The sequence below is a fragment of the Fistularia commersonii genome, chromosome 19, assembly GCF_037954325.1.
Source record: "Fistularia commersonii isolate RoL2024-O1a breed Wild chromosome 19, RoL_Fcom_v1.0, whole genome shotgun sequence".
In the NCBI taxonomy this organism is placed as follows: domain Eukaryota; kingdom Metazoa; phylum Chordata; class Actinopteri; order Syngnathiformes; family Fistulariidae; genus Fistularia; species Fistularia commersonii.
In genome coordinates, this window is record NC_141302.1 from 13,107,280 (window position 1) to 13,127,527 (window position 20,248).

Below are 20,248 nucleotides of genomic sequence, written 5' to 3' on the forward strand. Positions count from 1 at the left end.
GGGGTTCCCTATCTTGTTGCTCCTAACCTTCAGTCCTCTCTTTTCAAGGGCATACCTCCACCTCTCTGGATGCTCTTCCACCTGCTCCCACTCTAGATCACCATATCTGCAAACATCATAGTCCATGGCAATTCCTGTCTAACCTCATCTGTCAGCTGGTCCAAGAAGGGGCTCCAAGCTGAATGCTAATGTAGTCTCACCTCCACCTTTAGCTTCTCTGTCATACTTATGTCACACCTTGCAAATGTCCCAAAGCTAGCAGACAAGTCCTGCACCCGCACATACTTCTCTGCGACACCAGACTCTCATACAGTCACAGTTCCTGTCTTGGCACCCTGTTGTATACTTTTTCTAAATCTAGAAGGGCACAATGAAGCTCCTCTTACCCTTCTTGTACTTCACTATCAGCACAGTAAGTACTGCCTCTGTGGTGATCTTTCAAGGCAAATACTGCATCTGTAGGACTCTTTCTTTGACTGAGAACAAATGTGAGCAGCAGTATCATGCAATCTCCCCCCCTCTTCCCCCCATTTTAAATACTCATTAGTCATTTAAATTCGATCCAGATTTAAGGCCTTCTAGAGACAGCTAGATAAATATTCTTAGTCTACGTTCCCATTAGGATGTAACAGGTAATGCTTTGGACAGGCTCCGCCAGCTTCCTGCAAAATTCATGCAAAGCAGCTGATCCAATCCAGACAAACCATGCCTTTTGGAACGGACTGCACTTCTACTTGTGTATTTTACAGTTTTTTTTTTCTTTTTTCCTCAGGTTTTTCCTGAGATCATCGCATTACTTGACGTTGGGGCCTAGAGGGTCTAACGCACTGAAATAAAAAGTGTCCAAACTCATCCTTTTGAGGAGAAAAAGCTGTGATCCAGTAGAAGTGCAGTTTTTCCCGTTCCACAGGTTAACCGTGTGCAGGCTGCTTGAATCAGCTCATTGCAATAAAGTGACACTGTTTGTTGCGAAATAAACCCAGCTAAGTTACTGGGGTTGGTGGTGGTGAGTTTGTAGGGTCGAGCTGATTCTGTCGGAACATGCCTACACCTAGATCACCGAAATTGTTTCTACCAGCACGGCGCAGTCACTGTATAGCTGTGAGACAGCATGTAGCATTCAAGTAAAGCGTGTAATTTCCTTGCCTTGGACCTGAAAGGCCTACATCTAAAAAACCAGTGTCTGACCAGGAACTCAGTTCCAGCAGGTCTCCTAAGCGAGGGGACACATGCGCTCTGCTCTGATTGTTATCTGCACCATCACTTCCTTTTCATGCAGGAAGTGTCGCGCTGAGCTCTGCAAGGTTTTTTTTGGAGGTTAGTGGTTTGCGCTGTCACACCACACCATGGCCACAGAAAAAGCCCAAGTCTCACACCACCGTCCAACCTTTTAAACACAGAACCGTCGTCCTGCACAACCTCTTCCTCCTCTACATGAGGAAGAGGGGCGTTCCCGAAGTCACCGGCATAACTCAATGCCTGGAGGGGAAAAGAGCGAGGGAGGGGGCGGGATTAGAGGGAGGGGAGACGGATACTATACACCTCTTCAACTGTCAATCATCACCAATGTTATGGAATTCTGTGTGTGTGTGTGTGTGTGTGTATCCCTATTGGTCCTGGTTTGAAGACTGACCTTCTCAAAGTCCTCCCTGGCTGATGGGAGACCCGCCGCCAGCGAAGCATCGCCCATCTGCTTCTCCATCCTCTCACCAGTCACCACCGTTGTCTTGACGACCTTGCTGACCTTCCTCCCCTTGACCGGCTCCGCCTCGAACTCCGACGTGGTGGTGGTGCCGCGTTGCGGGGGTTCGGAGAAGGTCAGCTGGAAGGAAAAGGACAAGACGTCATTTAATTTCTAATAATAGTTTTTTTATTATCTAATGGTCAAATAAGCTCTTTTTGCATTGAGACTTAATCTTGACCTGATGAATGTGACAAAAATGTATTATTATTTAAACAATAGTAAATAACAAATAATGGTAATCAAGCGATGATAATTATTACTTTTAGTAATAAAATAACAATAAAATTTTAATTAAATAGATTATCAACATTAAAACTGATATCTTAAACTATAATGGGAATAATAATTATTACAATGTTAATAACATTGACGCTTACAATTATCATAATTGTTAGCATTACTTGTATTAAAAGTAATAACGCAAACAATTATAATGATCATCATCATCATTTATACTGTTATTATCATTGTTAATATTAATCATATTATTGAATTATAATATGAAATATTATGATTTTCTAATTGTTATCAATTGTATTTTAATTTAAAATCACAGAAGTAGTCATTTTTTTTTTATGATTATTATCTAAATGCCCTGCTTGATTCGTGAACTATTATTTTTTCCACATTGTTATCCATTGAAGAAGAAGCTATTTGGCACGGGGAGGGGGTCATTATAAAGTTAAAATTTCAGTCAGCTGATCCCGACCTCTCTCTGATCCCCTTCACTGCGAAGAACCGTCCTCTTCACCACTCTGGAGACGGCGTCCCCCTCCTCTATCTGCACGCTCTCCTGGTGGGAGCCCTCCACTGTCACCTCCCGCGTCTCTGTGCCGTCCGCCGACACACAAGAACGAATGATCCTCCGCGTGATCTGGTGGACACACACATCGGTGAGATGCTTCGCTGAGATGAAAATATTCAAAAGATGATTTTTCTTCCTTACTTTCTTCACCACCATGTTGCCGTGCTCGTCCGTGTACTTCTCTTCGGTGACCGTCTGGGGTGGGACGTCTGGAAGATTGTCTGCCTGCGTGGAGAGAAAAGTCGTACCGTGGGTTCCAACATGACATGACGGAAATACTCGTAAAGCCGCGCCGCTTCTATTCAACGCTTCTTGTTAGCATGCAGTTAGCATCTGCAGGGATGCGGTCTCCTGTCAGCCTCAGACCCTGCAGAACAGTCTAGATGTTGTTGTGTCCAACATTTCAGGCATGAACTGACTGTTATGAAGAACAACAAAACAAGCACTCGGTTAGAATCCAGGTCACTGCGGAGCGTCCCGCCTCTTTACCTGAATAATAACTCTGCGTCGAACCACCCTGGTGGTCAGCACTTCCTCCTCTGAGCTGTCAGAGAGCACTCCCAGCTCTTCAGCTATCTCCTAGGGGGGGGGGGTTCAGCATACAGTTTTACTCACTCTCCTACTTCCTGTCCAGACCATCACCACACGTGTGTTTGCATGCTCAAGAACAAGAACTCGTGGCGGAATCAACGTGCACGAAGGCGGTTTGAGCCAAAAGCGCGACACAGTTGAAATGCAGATAAGGTGCAGACCGATGGTTCAGATATTAGGAACTCTTGAACGTCCTCAGGACAGTTTCTTCCTCAAGAGGAAGCAAAGAGTCTCCTTCCATGCAGAGCTGAAGACCGAGGGATCTGCACTAGTCTTCTGGAAAAATCTAGAACTCTATATTTGTCAGGGTATCACACCTGGGTCCAATTCGTAATCGGCGCCAGCTGCAGCAGCTTTCGCTAATCAAGATCCCTAGAAAGGGCAGCGGCACGCTCTGCCTGGCGCCGGGGGATTGTGGATGTCCCAGACCACTGCGGAACCCCTGTCACGATCGGACCCAACCGGCCGGTGTAACATCTGACCCTGTCCGAGACCCTGTCCTGCCTTCACCCCTGCCTGGGGCCCGTCCTGGTGAGACCCAGCCCTGTGCAACTCTGTCGCGGGCCCAGGGGCTTACCAGCGACGCCCTACCTGCCGTTTTTACCAAAATAAAGCGGTGTGGTTCCCTGCCCGTGTCCGCCCCCGTGTCCCGTGACAACATTATTTGAGATTTGTTGTATTGTCAACAGGAGTGAGTCCGTTGTTAGAACCCAAAAACACACACTTCAGAAACAACTTTTTCAGGAAGAAGGGAGGCGCTCATTGAGGTGTTTAAGTGTCTTGTGTCTTCTAGAAAAATGCGCAAACTCATGCAGATTGTTAGACATTTATGATCTGTACTTAGAGGCAATTTATTTCTGATCGCCACAGCAACCACTCCTGTTGTGCATGCTCAATTTCTTACCCTTCCTAGGAGGTCATCGTCGTCATAGTACCCTGCCTGACTTCTGGAAGGGAGCTCCTCACAGATGGGGAGCCCTCCTTCCCTCTCAAAACCGAGGTAATCCTCCGAATCACACCCCGATTCACCCAGACCTTCGCTGGTAGAGGAGAAACGCTTGTAATCCTCAGCTCCCAGGAAGGCAGGAGAAAGGTACTGAGGGCTACCTTTCAGAAAACTCACATCGGGGCTACTGCCAGGCATTGGCGATAGAGGTTCAGATATTTGATAATTCATTTCCGGCTCTGGTACTTCGTCGGTTTCAGAATAATCGGACAAAGCTTGCCTACAGTCAAAAAATTCCAGATCCGAGTCCGACAGCTGCGGGGAACCAGATTCTCCATGATATTTACGCCGTTCTTCTGACGAAAACCTGGGCACAATTTGACCAAACTGCGCAGGGAATCTGTTCAAGTCAGGACCACACTTGGGTTTTTCAGGACTTTCAGTTCCTGCCTCCATGTTCACTCCAGTTGAATCCTGAGCTGAGATGTCATCAGTGCGCACTGGAGACTCGGTTTCCAGAGCGACGACGGGGGTTCCACCTTTCTTGTTAGGCCCTCGGTAGCCTGGGAATGCTGCTGGATAATCCGATGGGACCAGAAAGTGGCTCCACGGTGGTGAGGAATGCTCCACGGGCCATGATTCCCTGGGAGGCCTCTCAGAGGCCGAAAACCTGCGTGATTTGTCCGACACTGCTAGACCTGGAGAGATGGCTCTGTGGGTCGTGTATGGGCTCTGGTCGAGTTGAAGGGGAACCGGGATTATGGGCTGCTCTACATGGAACAGCGCTCCTGTTTCGCCGACTCCAACTGTAGAAGGCGACTGCTTCTGCTTCCCTTCATTTTGCATTTGAGATTCAAATGTCTGAATAGGAGCCTGTATGTTCGAAATGACATTTATTAGAGTAAGAAAGAAGTAAAAAATTGACATCACTCGACATCGATTAAAAGTGGGATTAGTAATTCTTGCACACACTGACCACCTTATTAGGCACACTTGTGCTACATCATGCAATCTAATCTATCAACTGTGCCTTAATCCATCTTCAGACGAGCCTCTAACTGATTAACTAAGGACAGCAATCAAGATTGGGCAAAGACCAAAATTGGGCTTTCCGATTTCAAATTGCACATTTTTCTGAAAGGGTCATTTCTCTCAACTCAGAGTGGCTGTGCTGTTTCAAAGGCCCGTCACCCAATCACAGCCTCCAATGCACATAGACCTGTTCATCTCACTGCCTTCTTTTTTGAATTTTGTTTGGCCACTAGATGGCATCTCCTGTCTTTAGTTGTTTATATTTCTTGCGAGTGATGTGCTGTGTTTTACAATTCCGATGCATTTCTAGCATGACCTATGTCTCGCGTAAGCAAACAAGCTCTCTAGCAGTGCGTCGCCTCAGCAGTGCAAACTGTCAACCCATTAAAACCATAATACCCCTCTGGAAGTGCCAGTCAAAACCGAGCATTATAATCTTTCAAAAGGCAGAAGTTCAGTCAGACTTTAAGTACAACTTCGGTTGACTCCTGTATGAAAACTGCCACAGCACTCAACTTTGTTAGGGATTTGTTTTTGTCTCCATTCCAGCAGCATGTCAAACCAATCCTCCACAACACGTGCATTGGCAGCGTGGCTGCCAATCTTACCCTGTGAGCCGTTTGACTGCTCTTTGGTTCTCCGACGCAGAGTTGCAGATTCATCTCCGTACCATTCGCATCCTGCTCGGTTGTAGCTTTCGGGCCAAAATCCTTTTGGGAGGCTACCGCGCAAACATCGGTAAGGACAGTTTTGTGCTCGTGCAAAAAAAACTGTGATTCAGTTCCTCCTGGTCTTGGTTCGGGCTTTATTTCCTGAATTTGACTGAGTAATGATGAGGCAGCCACCGATGTTGTATTGACTGTGAATGTTGACTGCTCAGGTACTGATGGAGACCGCCCATGACTCAGGGGTTCTATTTTTAAGACATCTCTAGCCTCACAAGGTAGGCTTATTTCCACTTCTGACTCATCAGCCTCAGGACTGAGTGATCTTAGACTACCATCTATCCAACAATCGACGGGCAGAGGAACAAACTCACAGTCTGACGAGAAAGAGACGGGGGAAGACGATGGATCGGCAAGTGTCGAGTCAATGAAATAAGACGACAATATTCTCATAAACTCGGGTACCGGTGAGTCGGGCAAAAGCCGTGGTAAACTGTCCACGGATGATGTTGAGTCAGGGGACGATGGCCTCTGGATCTCGGTGGCTCTTGATGTCACCATGAGCTCGTAGTCAGAGTCCGAATGCAGGGACTCAGGCGACAATGACCTGTGTGTGCACTCTCCTAAGAATACACTAAACTGAGGGACCGGGGAGTCAGGAGATAGAGGTCTATTCTCGTTGATCTCAGGCATTGACTCTGGAGATGAAGCCCTTTTGTCAGAAATTACTGATTCCATCAGCACGCCCATATCGGTTGGCAAATAATCTGCATCCGATGCTACACTTTCAGGTGACGATGTTGACGATCTCAGGAAAGTTATACATTCTGGCAAGTCTTTGCTAAATTCAGGCAAGGGGGAGTCCGGAGAGAGCGGCCTTAATTTCTGGACTGATGCTACCGATTGCGGCGACGAAGCTCTCTCCTTCGTCGCAGCCAAATGAGGAGAGACAAGTCTGGACTCTGTTGGTGATTCTGGAGAGTAGCCTCGCTGATCCGCTGTATCAGATACAACCACACTGTCCTCAGAGCCTGTGGATGTCTCAGATGGAGGTAGGTTAGCTATGATTTTTGCATCATCAGCTGCTGGTACAAACTCTCCTGTGACATCTGAATATCCAGCATGTGTCTTGTTTGTTTCTGCAACATTTTGGGAAACCCCAGAATCATCAAGTGATGGGGAAAGATCTCGAGATGCTGATCTAGAGTTCTCCGGGAGAATAGATGGTATATGTTTAAACTCTTTAGCCAACTGTGGTGTCTCCTGCACTTCTGATCCGACCGACAGAGGAGAATCTGGCCTGTCTTCTATATCAGCGTACATGGACTCCAAATAGTCAATCAAAGCATATTCAATATCCGATTCAATCGATTCTGGGGATGCAGATCTGTATCCCGCATTTACAATAACATGTCCGTCTATTGCTTGTCTGTACCCGGGTACGGGTGAGTCAGGGGAAAGTGCCCGGTGTTCATCACAGGATGCATCTGACCCTGGTGAGGAGAGCCTCCCATCATCCACATGGGGTCCGAGGCTTACGACAATGTATTCAATGTCTGAGTCTGAACATGTTGATTCAGGGGATGTTGATCTATATCTGAAAATAGGGTTAGGGAGCTGGACCAGTGGATGAAAAAAGTCAGGAATGGGAGAATCAGGAGAAAATCTAAGGGATGTCTGTGAGTCAGGAGAAGAGGGTCGATCTTCTGCAAACATTAGGGAAGATAGTTCTATTTCAAAATCTGATAACGCTGAGTCAGGGGAAGAAGATCTTGAGTACTCATGAATTACAGGGGGCTCATGTGTCATCTGCGTAAAGTCGGGAACAGGAGAGTCTGGTGACAGAGATCTGAGTTCATCCTTAGAGGTGGCTGAACCAGGAGATGCTGCTCTGTCCTCGAAACACCAGGAATCACATAAATCTGTCTCCAAGTCCTCGTCTACACAAAATGGTTCTGGGGACACTGAGTTGAATCTGATGCCCACCTCTGTGGGTGCGTTCACAGTGTACTGGGGTACTGGAGAGTCAGGAGACAAACCACCTCGATCTGATTCAGACCCCCTTGATTGGCAGGATTCTGCTCTGTCCTCCAGATCGAATATCTGTGAAACGGTCGGGGTGTATTTAAATTCCGAGGCCTCCAATTCAGGTGACGCTCCATCGGCACCGATCGCAGGGTAAGTTACAATTAAATCACGCCTAAAGTCGGGAAGAGGAGAATCAGGAGAAAGTCCTCTGCATTTACTTGGAGATGTAAAAGACTCCGGCGATGAGGCTCGGTCGTCATCATACATTTGGAACGATAATTCCATCTCAAAATCTGACAACACTGAGTCAGGAGAAGGAGATCTTGAGTACTCGTGAATTACAGGGGGCTCATAAGTCAACTGCGTAAAATCGGGAACAGGAGAGTCTGGTGACAGAGATCTAAGTTCATCTTTAGATGGGACTGAATCAGGAGATGCTGCTCTGTTCTCACAAGACCAGGGGTCACATAAATCTGTCTCCGAGTCCTCGTCTACATGAACTGGTTCTGGGGACACTGAGCTGCATCCAATGCCCACTTCTGTGGGTGCGTTCACAGCAAAACATGGTACTGGAGAGTCAGGAGACAAACCACCTCGATCGGAGTAAGAGCCCCTTGATTGGCAGGATTCTGCTCTGTCCTCCAGATCAAATATCTGTGAAATTATTGGGGCGTATTCCATTTCTGAAGCCTCTGATTCAGGAGATGTCGCCCTGTCAATCGGAATCATAGGATACGTTACGATTAAATCCCGTCTAAAGTCGGGAAGAGGAGAATCGGGAGAAAGTTCTCGGAGTTTGTTCAGAGATGTAGAAGACTCGGGAGATGAAGCTCGGTCTTCAGCAAACATTTGTAAAGATAATTCCATCTCAAAATCTGACAACACCGATTCGGGAGAAGGAGATCTTCGTTCATCTTTGGATGCGACTGAACCAGGAGATGCTGCTCGATCCTCATCACACCAGGGGTCACATAAATCTGTTTCCAAGTCCTTGTCTACATGAACCGACTCTGGAGACACTGATCTGCATCTTATGCCAACTCCTATGGGTGCGCTCACAGTGTACTGGGGTACTGGAGAGTCAGGAGACAAACCACCTCGATCGGAGTCAGAGCCCCTTGATTGACAGGATTCTGCTCTGTCCTCCAGATCAAATATCTGTGAAATTATTGGGGCGTATTCCCTCTCTGAGGCCTCTGATTCAGGAGATGATGTCCTTTTATTTGGAATCATAGGATATGTCGCAATTGAATCCCGTCTAAAGTCGGGAAGAGGAGAATCAGGAGAAAGTTCTCTGTATTCGCCTGGAGATACCAAAGAATCGGGAGATGATGGTCTGCCACTAGACGTCAGTGATGACGGTGAAAAAGGTCTATACTCAGCCTCAGAATCAGGTGACAGAGGTCTCTTCTCAACATCTGGAATTAGCGACAGAGGCGCTTGCCTAGGTATCCCAGTCTGATCTGAGCCAGTTCTGAGAACACTTGGTGCCTCTGGTGACTCAGATACGAAATTGGCCCAAGAGTCAGGTAACATGGGTCTAAGTATCTCATCTCCATCTGAGGTGACGGGGGACTCTAAAGCAATCGTCTCATATTCAAATATTCTGCCTATGAGGGGTTGTCCTGCATAATGTGGGTCATATAAATGGCACACCAGCTGATTTATTCTCAATCTTCCATAATCAGGTAGCTGCCTTTCGTCAAGAATGGAAGCAGCTGAGTCTGGTGAGTCATTTCTAATCCCCTCAAAGGCATCTGCCATTAATGACCCGGATTCAGGATCTGAAAGCACCAAATCCGGTGAAGAGGACGTTCGTCCGATAAGAGCTGTAACCGGCTCTGGTGCTGCAGGCCTGAAGTCTGGTATGGGGGAATCAGGAGATAACGGTCTGTTTTCGTTGATGGATATAACGGAACAAGGCGACCCATTTGGACATTCAGTGAATAAGCTGGGCTCTGTATCCTGTTCGACGATGCTGGAGGTGTCAGAGGAGAACTTGGTAATCGGTGGATCTAAAGACAAAGGTGAGAACTCATCTCCAACTGGCCTCAGGGCAGGAAATACTGGTGAGAAAGTGGCCTTCTCAGAATCAGAGGCAGGAGACACTAGCTTCCCAGTTTCAGCTGCATCTGAACTGATGGCATCTTCTGGAGATGTACCTTCATATCCACACACCCTTGATAAAGGCTCTCCTGTGTAATGGGGGTCATATAAATGACACATCAGCTGATTTGTACTCAAAGCTGTCTGATCAGCAAACGGTCTTTCCTCAAGAGAGGAGGCTGTGGATTCATACGAGTCTCCTTTCCCGTCATCTGAGGCCAAAAAGTCATATTCCATTTCTGACAGCAGACACTCTGTTGAGGAGGACCAAGCAGGAGCTGGGAGCTCAGCGACCGTTACGGGAGATTCCGATGACCCTTCGTCGGGCACGCAAGGGGCCGACTCATCATTGGAATTATCAGTGACACTGGAATCATCCGCTCTTTCATATTCAAAAGTAATCGTTTTATGGCAAAATGACTCCCCAACGAACTGAGTGTCACGTATTTGTGAAATTAACTTCCGATGCTCAGGATCATGAAGAACTCCATGGAGCTGTTCTGTGATTACTTTCTCAGGTACTGCTTGACCACTGCCACTCAATCTCTTTACTTCTGGCATCGGGTCAGAAGTACTTTTGTTTTTACCGGACTGGTGAGAATCAGCATCTGAAACCTTTGACTTAGAGGACAAGTCTGATTCGGACTCCGCGGATGAGGACAGGTAAGCTTTTGCACTGACAGTAGATTCAAGTAAGAAGGTGCTAAAACATGGATCAGGTGGGTTTTGTGTTTCTATGTTGATACTTCCAGACGCCACCGTATCAGAGCATGCAGGTTTGTTCTCCTGCCGCATAGAATTTTCTAGCCCTGACTGGTTCAACTCGGAAGTTGTCCCAGCATTCTCAGAATGTCCATCTCTACTTGTTAAGGTGTCTGTAACACACTCACTGATTTGAGGGGCGGCATTGAAAAATTCTGTTTCATTGGTCAAAGTCTCCGTTTGGGTTGAGGGTATCTTATGCTGTGGCATGGTTATTAAGGGATTTCTATGCAACGGTAGATCTTTTGAAACGTTTGCAGCTGACGCTGATGACATTTCTTCAGAAACGGTTTTCTGTGACGTGGGAAAAGATGGAGTTTGATCAGGTTGTTGTGCATCTTTATGTGTTTCACTTTCAGGTGATTCTTTAGGATATTCTGGAATAATCCGGTCCTTATTGCTCCCTACTGCCAGCATCACGTTGCTTCGGTCAGGTTGACCAGCGTTATGTGTGGCTAATTTTAGCTCGAGAGCTTCGCTGCACTGCGTGACATTTTCTGTGAGTGGAATAGAAGCCGAAGCTTTTTCATCACTGACGTATGTCACCCTTGTCTCAAACCTCCTTTCTGCATACATTTCCGTGCCTTTCCCCAAAACACTTAAATCACTTAGAGGACATTGGGAATCAAGAAACAAAATCCTCTTCTCACCACATGGAAACACTGGCATCATCTGGTGCTCTGACAGAAGCCTTTCTGGGGATCCTGGTCTTTGCAAAACAGCCACTGACTTTCTTTCTATATGCTCTGATTTAATCAAGTCAGGGGAGAGGTCTTGATTCCTCGGCGCAGGTAAGCTAGATTCATAACTGTCCCTGCACGCAACTGAAGTGGATGATGAAGTGCTATCTACACGGTAAAATGATTTGAGACAAGTGGAGTCATTTTCCACATCCAAGCCCACTGACTCAGCCGCTGATTCGGGACATGCTCGACCGAATTCGGGCACGTGGGATTCCGGCGACAGTGCTTTGCATTCATTTACTGATGCTACAGAATCTGGTGAAGGGGGCCTAGCTTTGATTATTTCTGATGCAAAGGATGTTGTGTCGAATTCCACCTCTGATGATACTGATACAGATGATCTTGATCTACCGTGAAAATCTTTAAAAGACTCTGAGGGAGGTTCAGGGATTTCTGCCACTTGCTCGTTTGACAAAATGCTACCTTTTCCTAAACCGGCTAATGATCCCACCTCCTGGGAATCGGGAGGTTTATATTCAGGAGATCCAACAAGCTCCTGCTCGGTCTCTAAAAGGACAGACTCGGGTGATGATGCTCTGTCTTCTGTGTCAAAGGTGAAGGACCTTGGTGACACTGATCTCTCGCTTTGACCACTGTCATCACTGTGAGGCGACACTGGCACTCCGAATGGTCTTTTATTTGAAACCATGGGCGTCAATGGTCTTTCCTCTGATTCTGACAGCGAGAGGACAGACATGTTCGCCGCACTTAATAATGGAGATCCTTGAGCAGAGACCTCAAGGTCGCTTCTTTCCCAAAGGAATGATGGGGGAGGTAGAGGGGACAGGGGTCTGAAATCTGGCATGGAAGCATCGGGTACAAGAACATTCAGTTCATTAAATGATGTCACTGACTCCGGTGATGAAGCCCTCCTTTTCCTCACCATTATTGGTGGGCAGATATCATATTCAGGTGAAGATGGCTGCTCACAACTAGAATATTCAACATCACAAATGGTTGTGGGTTTACAGACGATGGATTTGTTTCCATGTGATTCGACTACCGCGGCAGGATCTGTACATTCCATATAATAAGTGCTCGGTAACATGGATCTATCCACTGATTGGACGTCTATCTGCTGAAATGCAGAGTCATTTGTCACATCTCCAACCCTGATTGACCTAATGAATTCTGGTTTTTGGGGCTCTAAACCTGATTTGGTACAAGAGATATTTGAGGCAGCTGCTGATGGCAGAGTGGTTGTATCTGGAGTTTGATTCTCGTCGTGCAGGGATTTTCTGCTAAACTCCCCCGAGATACAGACCTGGTCAATTTGATATTGCTCAAAGTTACTGTCTTCGGTTACTAAAACACCTCCACTTGATTTTGTGGGTGTAGGAGCTCTCTGAAACTCAACTTTTCTGAGATCATCTTGGGCTTCAGGATACGCGTGACTTGAAGCTTCTTTATCTTCTGAATCTTTTACACGGTATCCATACAGGACGTGGTAGAGCCGCTGTGAAACTTCATCAAGGTGGCTTCTCTCCATGTCTTTGGGCGGCTTGTGATCATTTATCTCCGTTGGAGCATCAGAACAAAGCAAAGAGGTAGTTGGAGGCATGTGTTGATGAGCTGACTGGTCTTGGGGTTTCACTTTTTCAGTCATCTGTTCAGTTCCTTCTTTGGGTTCCTTAAAATCCATTGGCAGTTTCTCAAAGTCTTCCTCGGCTTGCTCACACTCAGTCAAGCTATCTCCGAAATCTGTCATAGACAGACGGCTGTCAGGAACACCCGTTTGAGAGCAGGACTGTGGTTCTTGCAAAGACAAAGGCGACTTATGGCGAGTGGTGTACTCAGTGCAGGTGGCTTGCAGACACTGCAAGCTCCACTCCTCACTCTCTTCTGCACACTCACTGGCAGCAGCCACCCCATCATTGCACCTTTTATCAGGTGGGTGAGGGTTTGAGGTGATCCGGGCGGATAATTCATGTCCTCTTTCACAAACAGGGTCTATCGTTTGAGTTTGGAGTTTGTAGGGGGTTGTGCTGTACAATGTGAAGAAAGGACTTACTTGTTTGAGACTCCCCTTATGTACCGAGTCTGTCAACTCCTCATACACTCTGTCCGATGAGCTGCAACAAAAAGAAAAAAAAAGAAGAAAGAGATAGCATGGGTATTCATTTGCCAGGAAGCTTTATCTGAGTGCTAAAACGTAGCAAAATCTTGATCAACCTCTACATATGAAGAATAGAAATCATAAACGTGATCATGAGGAAGGTTTACGTAATCCAAACAGTACTTCCATCTTGAGAAGTAATGACTCTACCTAATGTCAACATTGTTCCAGTTTAGCTGCAATCAATCAGAAAAATAAGGTCCCATTAGAAGACTTCTACTTATTAATGATGGGCAATTTGAATTCATATTTGAATGATGCCCACATCCCAAAGACAGCAATAAATGAAGTACTCAGATCTCAACCGTCAGTCCTGTGCTGAAAACCTTGTTCAAGTAAAACAATATGCAAATAATGCCAGCAGAGCTTCAATTGTCATGTTTACTAATGCTTCATGCCATGAGGTGTGAGTGCCATGTGGACTTCAGTGAAAGTGACATTATACAATATAAGTGTGGTCTGAGTGTGGCTAAGATTGAGTACCAGACAGTTTTAGAAAGAGCTGCACTTTCTGAAAAACCTACTGTGCTGTATCCATTCCTTTCTGAAGTTTCTCCTTCTGGGCAGTTTTCAGGAGGCCAGTAACCATGGTGTCTGTTTCTAACCTCCCTGTTGTGTCATGAAGTGATGACAAACTGGAGGATAGGTCCTCTGCTGTCACCATGGGTACTTCCTGTCCTGAGCCTGGACTCTTTCGCACCGCCTCAGTGCGTCTGCCTGTCCTGGGGCTGTCGATGTCTTCATGGAGGGCAGAGAAAACTGACAAGTGTGCAGAGAGTCGGTCAATCTTCTAGTTGGGGGTTGACATAAATGACTGTATCATAGGCTGCATGGACTTTTCATGCATTTGAGTACCTTCACTGTGATCCAAGGCAATGGTCTGCTCTATTTCTGCATAGGTATGTGATGATGTATCCTCAAGAGAGGATTTGAATATCTTTGTTTCGATGAGGTGAACAATGTCCATTCGGTTGATCTTCGTTAATCTTTTGATCAGCGTTGCTTCTATGAACGGAGGAATATTCATATGAGATTTAAAACAGTGTGGAAAAGAATATGTTTTATAATGGCTACACACACCTGCAGTGTCCTTCCCTTCTCTGTCTGCCCAGAGTTTTAGGAGGGCATGGCTCTGGTCTTGAAGCGAGTTTGGGTTTTCCATCCTTATCTGGTTGATCCTCTCCTCGCTGATTTCTAGCTCTCGTGCCAACTCTGAGCAGATGAACGGGGTTAATAATGACAGTTACTGTCTGAAGACCGAAAGGATGTTTCTTGAGAATATCCCCAAAAATTTGGGAGTTTCTCATCCCGGCTAACTTAAAAGCCGCTAACATTATATCGGTCTTTAAAGCAGTCCTCTACTCCACTTTCTGTTGGTATTTCTACCCCGGCTTTTTGGTAAACCTACAAAATGAACCTTCTATCAATGTCTAGATCTTGCCAGATGGAGATTGACTCACCTGTCCAACTGAAGCCCAGATGGTCGGCTATAATGGCCAACCGTTGCTCTTTTCGCTCAGCCTCATCCTGTAGATCTACTGCAAATACCACCAGACAGCCGTGAGCGGAGAGTGCCGAAAAGATATACCCAATGAAGCCACATCAAAAAGGATAAGAGAATATATATATATATGTATATACAAACACACACACGTATATATTTATTATCACTGGCTTTCTCCAATTATCACATACGTTACATACCGAAGCACTGCTATGTATACTATGTTTTGGGAAATTCCTTTTAAGTTTTAAGTTATAGAAAATTATCACAGATGAATGTGGTAACAGATGCTCTGTTAAGCCTTTAAGTCAATCTTGAGATTTTCAGTGCACATGGAAGGAACGAAAGACGTGTTTACGGACACAAACAAAGCCCAAGCGACACAGCCACAAGGATTCTTCTACCTAAAACAGGACTTACAGGTCAAAGAGACAAAGAGGCAGCACCTAGACAGCTATATTGTACTAATTAGGAACAAGATATAGAGAATAGCCCCTTAAACTGGGGGGATACCTTGACTTTGGACTTTATCATCGGGGATTCGCTGCATCTGTGTTTCAACAGGGTCATCCCACAGTGGTCTAATAGGAAAGATGGCTCCGGAAGTAGAGAATTGCAGATCGGAGAAAGTGTCTCCTTCTATGATCGACGGATCGAGGAGACTACTTTCGTCGTCAGAGTTGGCAGCTGCAGCCTCTTGTTCTTTCTCCGTCTCTGCCTGTGACAACCTCTGCACAAGTTTTGCTGCCTCATCACTTATCTCTTCAAAGAATTCAAGGGACTGTTTGCGTGGCTCAGCCTTCTCTTTAGCATGTGTCGAGGAATGACCACTTTTGCCTCTGACCGGCAATCTTGATTGGAAGCCTTTCGATCTTCCTGCTTCTGCACTTGTGGGACGACCCTGTTCTTTTTTAGCGCTCGGTCTGGTCGACTCCCCTTCGCAGAAGCTCTTGGCTTTGGAAGATGGTGTCTTGACATTTGCATCCACAGAGGGACCTGCATCTGTCTCAGATTTTCTCCTCGGTTCCTTTTTTGTAGGTACCTTAAGCTTTTTCTCTTGTATAAATTCAACACGTTTGACAGAAGAATCCACCTTGGGAGCACTAGCTTTGATTGGGATTCTAGATTTAGAGTCAGCAGTGGAGGAGGCCTCTTTTTTATGAGTGGTTGAAGAGGAAGCTGCATGAGACGGGGAGGGAATGGCCGATTTACCCCGACCTTGAGAGGCAGACTTAGCTTGTGTTTTGACTGGAGCCTTCTTAACACTGCTGGTTGTGTTTTGCTTGGACTTTTCTGCTGGTTTGGAGGCTTCTACTACTGACTGCGGTTCCTCTGGAGAAGAATCGGAAGACTCTTGACCCTGCTCAGGGTAAACTGATCTAGTGACTGTCGTTTCTGCTGTGTGTACATTTGTTATAATTTGGTCAGGGGAACTTGTATCTAATTCTGAGGTTCCTTCAGTTTTGCTTATTTGAGCGGATACCTCTTCGGGGGACGTGCTTTCTTTCTTTGTTGTTTTAGAGGAGCCAGAAAGCCCCATTTTGGGGATTTTAGATTTAGAGGCATCAACTTTTAAGACTGACTGCTCAACCTCAGGGGGAGACTGAAGCTTCGAATCAGCCGTTTGATCATTTGATTTCTCATCTTCCTCAGCCTTAACCTCGAGTGTTAGATTGAGGCCAACATCTTCCCCTGATCCCCTACCTTCTTGCCTGGCATCCTCCACTAGGGCCTCCTCTAAAGGCTCTTCACCTATCTGAAAAAAGGCAATACCACTCCCTTCTTCCTCGTAGCTCCTCTTAGTCATGTCAATCGCACCACTTCTGGTCATTTCAAAGAGCTTTCCTTCTTGGAACAAGAAAGGGTTGGGCTCACTCGTAGGTGTGCTATCTTCTGTGGGTGTTCTGGCAGGTGTCGTGTCTGGAGTTGCTTGCAAAGACTGACGGTCAACTGCCAGATTCAGTATCTTCTGCTCCTCCTCTTTAACCCTGGCAGCAAAAGCCGCATCGTCCTCCCTGACAGAGGACCAGGAGTCGGCGTCTACCCTCGCAGTGACGCCTTTAGACTCGGTTCTGGGTGGTTCCAGTGCTTCAGCATCAGCTTCTGTGTCATCGTATATACAGACCTCTGGTTTGAACGTGTCTTTTGTTGGACCGGCTGGAGATTTGGTAGCCGGTCTGCCCTCTGCCACTCCTGTCTGCGCCTTTTGATCCCCTTTCATTTCATCTGTGACATTGCTACCTTTTTCTAATGAAACGGTCAGAAGCTCACTAGCTCCTAACGTCTCGTCATCCTCCTCTGCGACTTTATTTTTTTTCGATTTCCTTAAGGTCTCCTCTTTTTGTTCATCTGTTTTATTCTCTGTATATGATGCTACCGCAGCCTGTCCGTCAGGAGCATCTATGACGGCTGTTACAGACGATGGGACTCTCTGTTCCTGTGCAAGTTTCACTTCAGATTTTGGATGTGACTGATTTGAGACAGAATGAGGTCCCTCTGAAATATCATTGGATGCTGTCGTGGCGCTCCTGAAATCTTTCCTGAGGGATCCATCATGCAAACCTGCTGAAAGAGGAGAGGGAGGTTGAACTTCAATATAGGGATCAACAGAAAGAGCTAACTCTGACTCTTCAGTGGGCCTTTTAAGCCCGTACTGACTTTGTGAAAAGCTTCCACTTGTGGGCTGAAATGCTTTACAACTGTCCTCCCCTAATTTGATGTTGGCTGGCGAAAGCAAATCTTTTCTAGAGTTCTTTTTGGTCCTTGCTTCTTGTTCCATTTCATCAAATGTTTTTATCTTAGCTGCCATTTTAAACATCTCCTCCTCCGGAGTGAATTTTGTTTTAGCTTTACCAGCATCTGATGTGTCCTCTTCCTCTGGGTCTTCCTGAATGACAGTGGGTTTGGTTTGAACCGTGAGGAATGTATGGTCAGGGGGTGTTGGATTTATCTCATAACTTACCTCTTCAGAACTAGGAGTGTCAGGGGAGAGAGGACTCTTACCACAACTTGTCATCTGAGATGTCTGCTCACAACTGTCATCATCAGCACTACCCTCATGGTCTTGGCTTAGCCTACTGGGCAAGGCATCTTGGGGTGGGTCGGTGACTTTCATGGGCTCTGGATGGCAAGATGATTTACTGACTGGACTGGGCACTGATGGGAAAGACGGTTTTGGCTCTACAGGGCTGCTCTCTAAGGAGTCATGACGGGGGGATTCCTTGGTCGGGCTAGGCTCGATAGAATCTGGGGACTTGTGAGAGGAGTTTTCTTCCATTGGACTATCCTCTAGAGAGTCTCTGTGGCTTATTGTCAAAGAGTCATCGGCTAAGGGACTGAGGGCATCTGAGTCTTGTTTTAACGGGAGCTCTAAGCTGTCGTGACGCTGACGTGATGATCTAGAGGCTGAGGAACCAGCTAATGGCAAAGCTAGCTGAAGATCAGGACTGTCATCGTCATCACTAAGAAACGTTTCTACAGTCTCTGACATTCTCTTTTTAAGCTTTTGCGGTTTGGAAGGTTGAGACTCGCTCCTCATAACTGATATTGACTCACTTGTGGTGCGGTCATCTGCAGCCTCGCTGGAAGAAACAGGGAGGGTCAGTTCTGCAGACACTTGGTCACCAGTGGTCCCTACACCAGAATCTCCAGACTTCTCTGCGTCTTTATTTTCTTTTTTCAACAATGTGTCATCTGTTGCCGCTGTTTTAGGTGTCTGTTGCTCATTTTTGGGGGAAAGACACATACTTTCAGGGCTCGTGCCCGGAGTTGCTAGCCCTTCGTGCTTGAAACTGTCCTCAGAGCTCAGGTGGGGGGTTGCATTTCCAGAGCTGGCACTTAGTGAGTCCGCCACACCTTCATGTTTTAAGCTATCAGAGCTATCATCAAGGCCCCCATTTCCAAAATCTGCAGTATCAGTTAACTCTGATTTGGTGACATTGCTCTCCTTCTCTTTCTCTCCACCGGGCTCAGTGGTTTCTCTGTTATGAGGTTTGGAATCCAGAGAGAGTTCTCGTTCTTGAGAGACAGGGGTCTTGGGTGGTTTGGTCAAAGATTTAGACAGGGTACTTTCAACTTTTGCGGCTTTGTGCACTCTTGATGCAGCGGATGTTTTGAGTTCAAATAACCCTGACTTTCTCTTGGAGGGGTCCTCCCCCGTTTGAAACGCTTGCATCAGCTCCTTCACTGACATCGTCTCCTCAAGTTTTTCAGCTTCGGCTTTGGGCGATTTAGGCGTGGCCACTTTTGATTTAGCGCTTTCTTTGGCTTTTGGGGAGGTTTTGCGGACAACGGGCAGTTGCGAAGGCTTATTTCCGGTAACCTTCTTGCTCTTTTGCTCTGCTTCTACCTTCTGCTGCAACGCTTTGACTTTGTCTTTTATTGACCCGATGGGAGTCTCTTCAACCCCTGGTGATACAGGTGATACCGGGTCAGGGGCCGTGGGCACACTGAGATGGGCACCTTCTTCTGCAGTGTCATCTACCTGAGCTATGTCTTTCCCCTTCCGTCTTACTGGCTTTTTGATATCGGCAGTACTTTTGTCTTGTGCTTTTGTTGGTCTTGCACTTTTGCGTAGTACAACATCAGTGAATCTTTCTTGCGTAGCTGTCTCTTTTTTAGCTTTTGTTTTAGAGCTTACCGGTGCATCCAGAAGGTATTCCTTAAGATCGCCACTATCCTTTATGGCTTTAGGTCTTGGAGCCCCCCTTTTAGCTCTACTCTCCCTTAAGACGGGCTCTTGGACCTCTAATGCAGCCATCTTTTTAGCTTCCTCGACCTCACTGTCTGAAAGGAGAACCCACTCCTCGGCCAGTGCAGCTGCTTTTGCCGTGTGGTCTGCCACCTCACCCTCGTATGTTCCACTCCGGAGTATCTCACTGACTTTTTCTAGGTCCTCTTTGACTTTCTCTAAGTCCTTCTCCATTATTTCTAATGGCTCTCCAGAAACATCCTCTGCCTGTTTTTCTAGACCACAAGCTCCTAAAGATGGCGATTTCTCTGGGGAATCTGCAGCCAAGATAACAGTCATTTTGATCAAATCTTGTTTCATCTCTGACACGTCGGATAGGAGGTCTGGCTCTCGAATCAACTCTGATTTCAGGACTGATGTCGCCATCTCTTCATCTTCCGTACGGAAGAAGAACAAGTAAGGAGTAAAGAAAATCAAAAATTCAAATGAAAGGAGACAGACATTGGAGAATGAGGT

General features: G+C 46.4%; 1 protein-coding gene across 12 annotated transcripts in view; it reads right to left on the minus strand.

The window, feature by feature from the left end:
- The window catches only part of LOC147223800 (ankyrin-2-like), a 91,524-nt gene that overhangs the window by 2,173 nt on the left and 69,103 nt on the right, over positions 1-20,248 (minus strand). For 11 of the 12 annotated variants that reach the window (XM_086165534.1, XM_086165536.1, XM_086165535.1 and 8 more), the window contains 12 exons: positions 15,556-20,166; positions 14,999-15,076; positions 14,619-14,750; positions 14,394-14,543; positions 14,063-14,297; positions 5,727-13,494; positions 4,045-4,959; positions 3,039-3,128; positions 2,691-2,774; positions 2,454-2,618; positions 1,634-1,822; positions 1,388-1,479 (listed from right to left, as the gene is read on the minus strand). In XM_086165534.1, coding sequence (XP_086021660.1) covers positions 1,388-1,479; positions 1,634-1,822; positions 2,454-2,618; positions 2,691-2,774; positions 3,039-3,128; positions 4,045-4,959; positions 5,727-13,494; positions 14,063-14,297; positions 14,394-14,543; positions 14,619-14,750; positions 14,999-15,076; positions 15,556-20,166 — 14,509 coding nt within the window. The remainder of the gene's footprint in view (positions 1-1,387; positions 1,480-1,633; positions 1,823-2,453; positions 2,619-2,690; positions 2,775-3,038; positions 3,129-4,044; positions 4,960-5,726; positions 13,495-14,062; positions 14,298-14,393; positions 14,544-14,618; positions 14,751-14,998; positions 15,077-15,555; positions 20,167-20,248) is intronic. The other variant, XM_086165538.1, reaches the window with a different exon arrangement.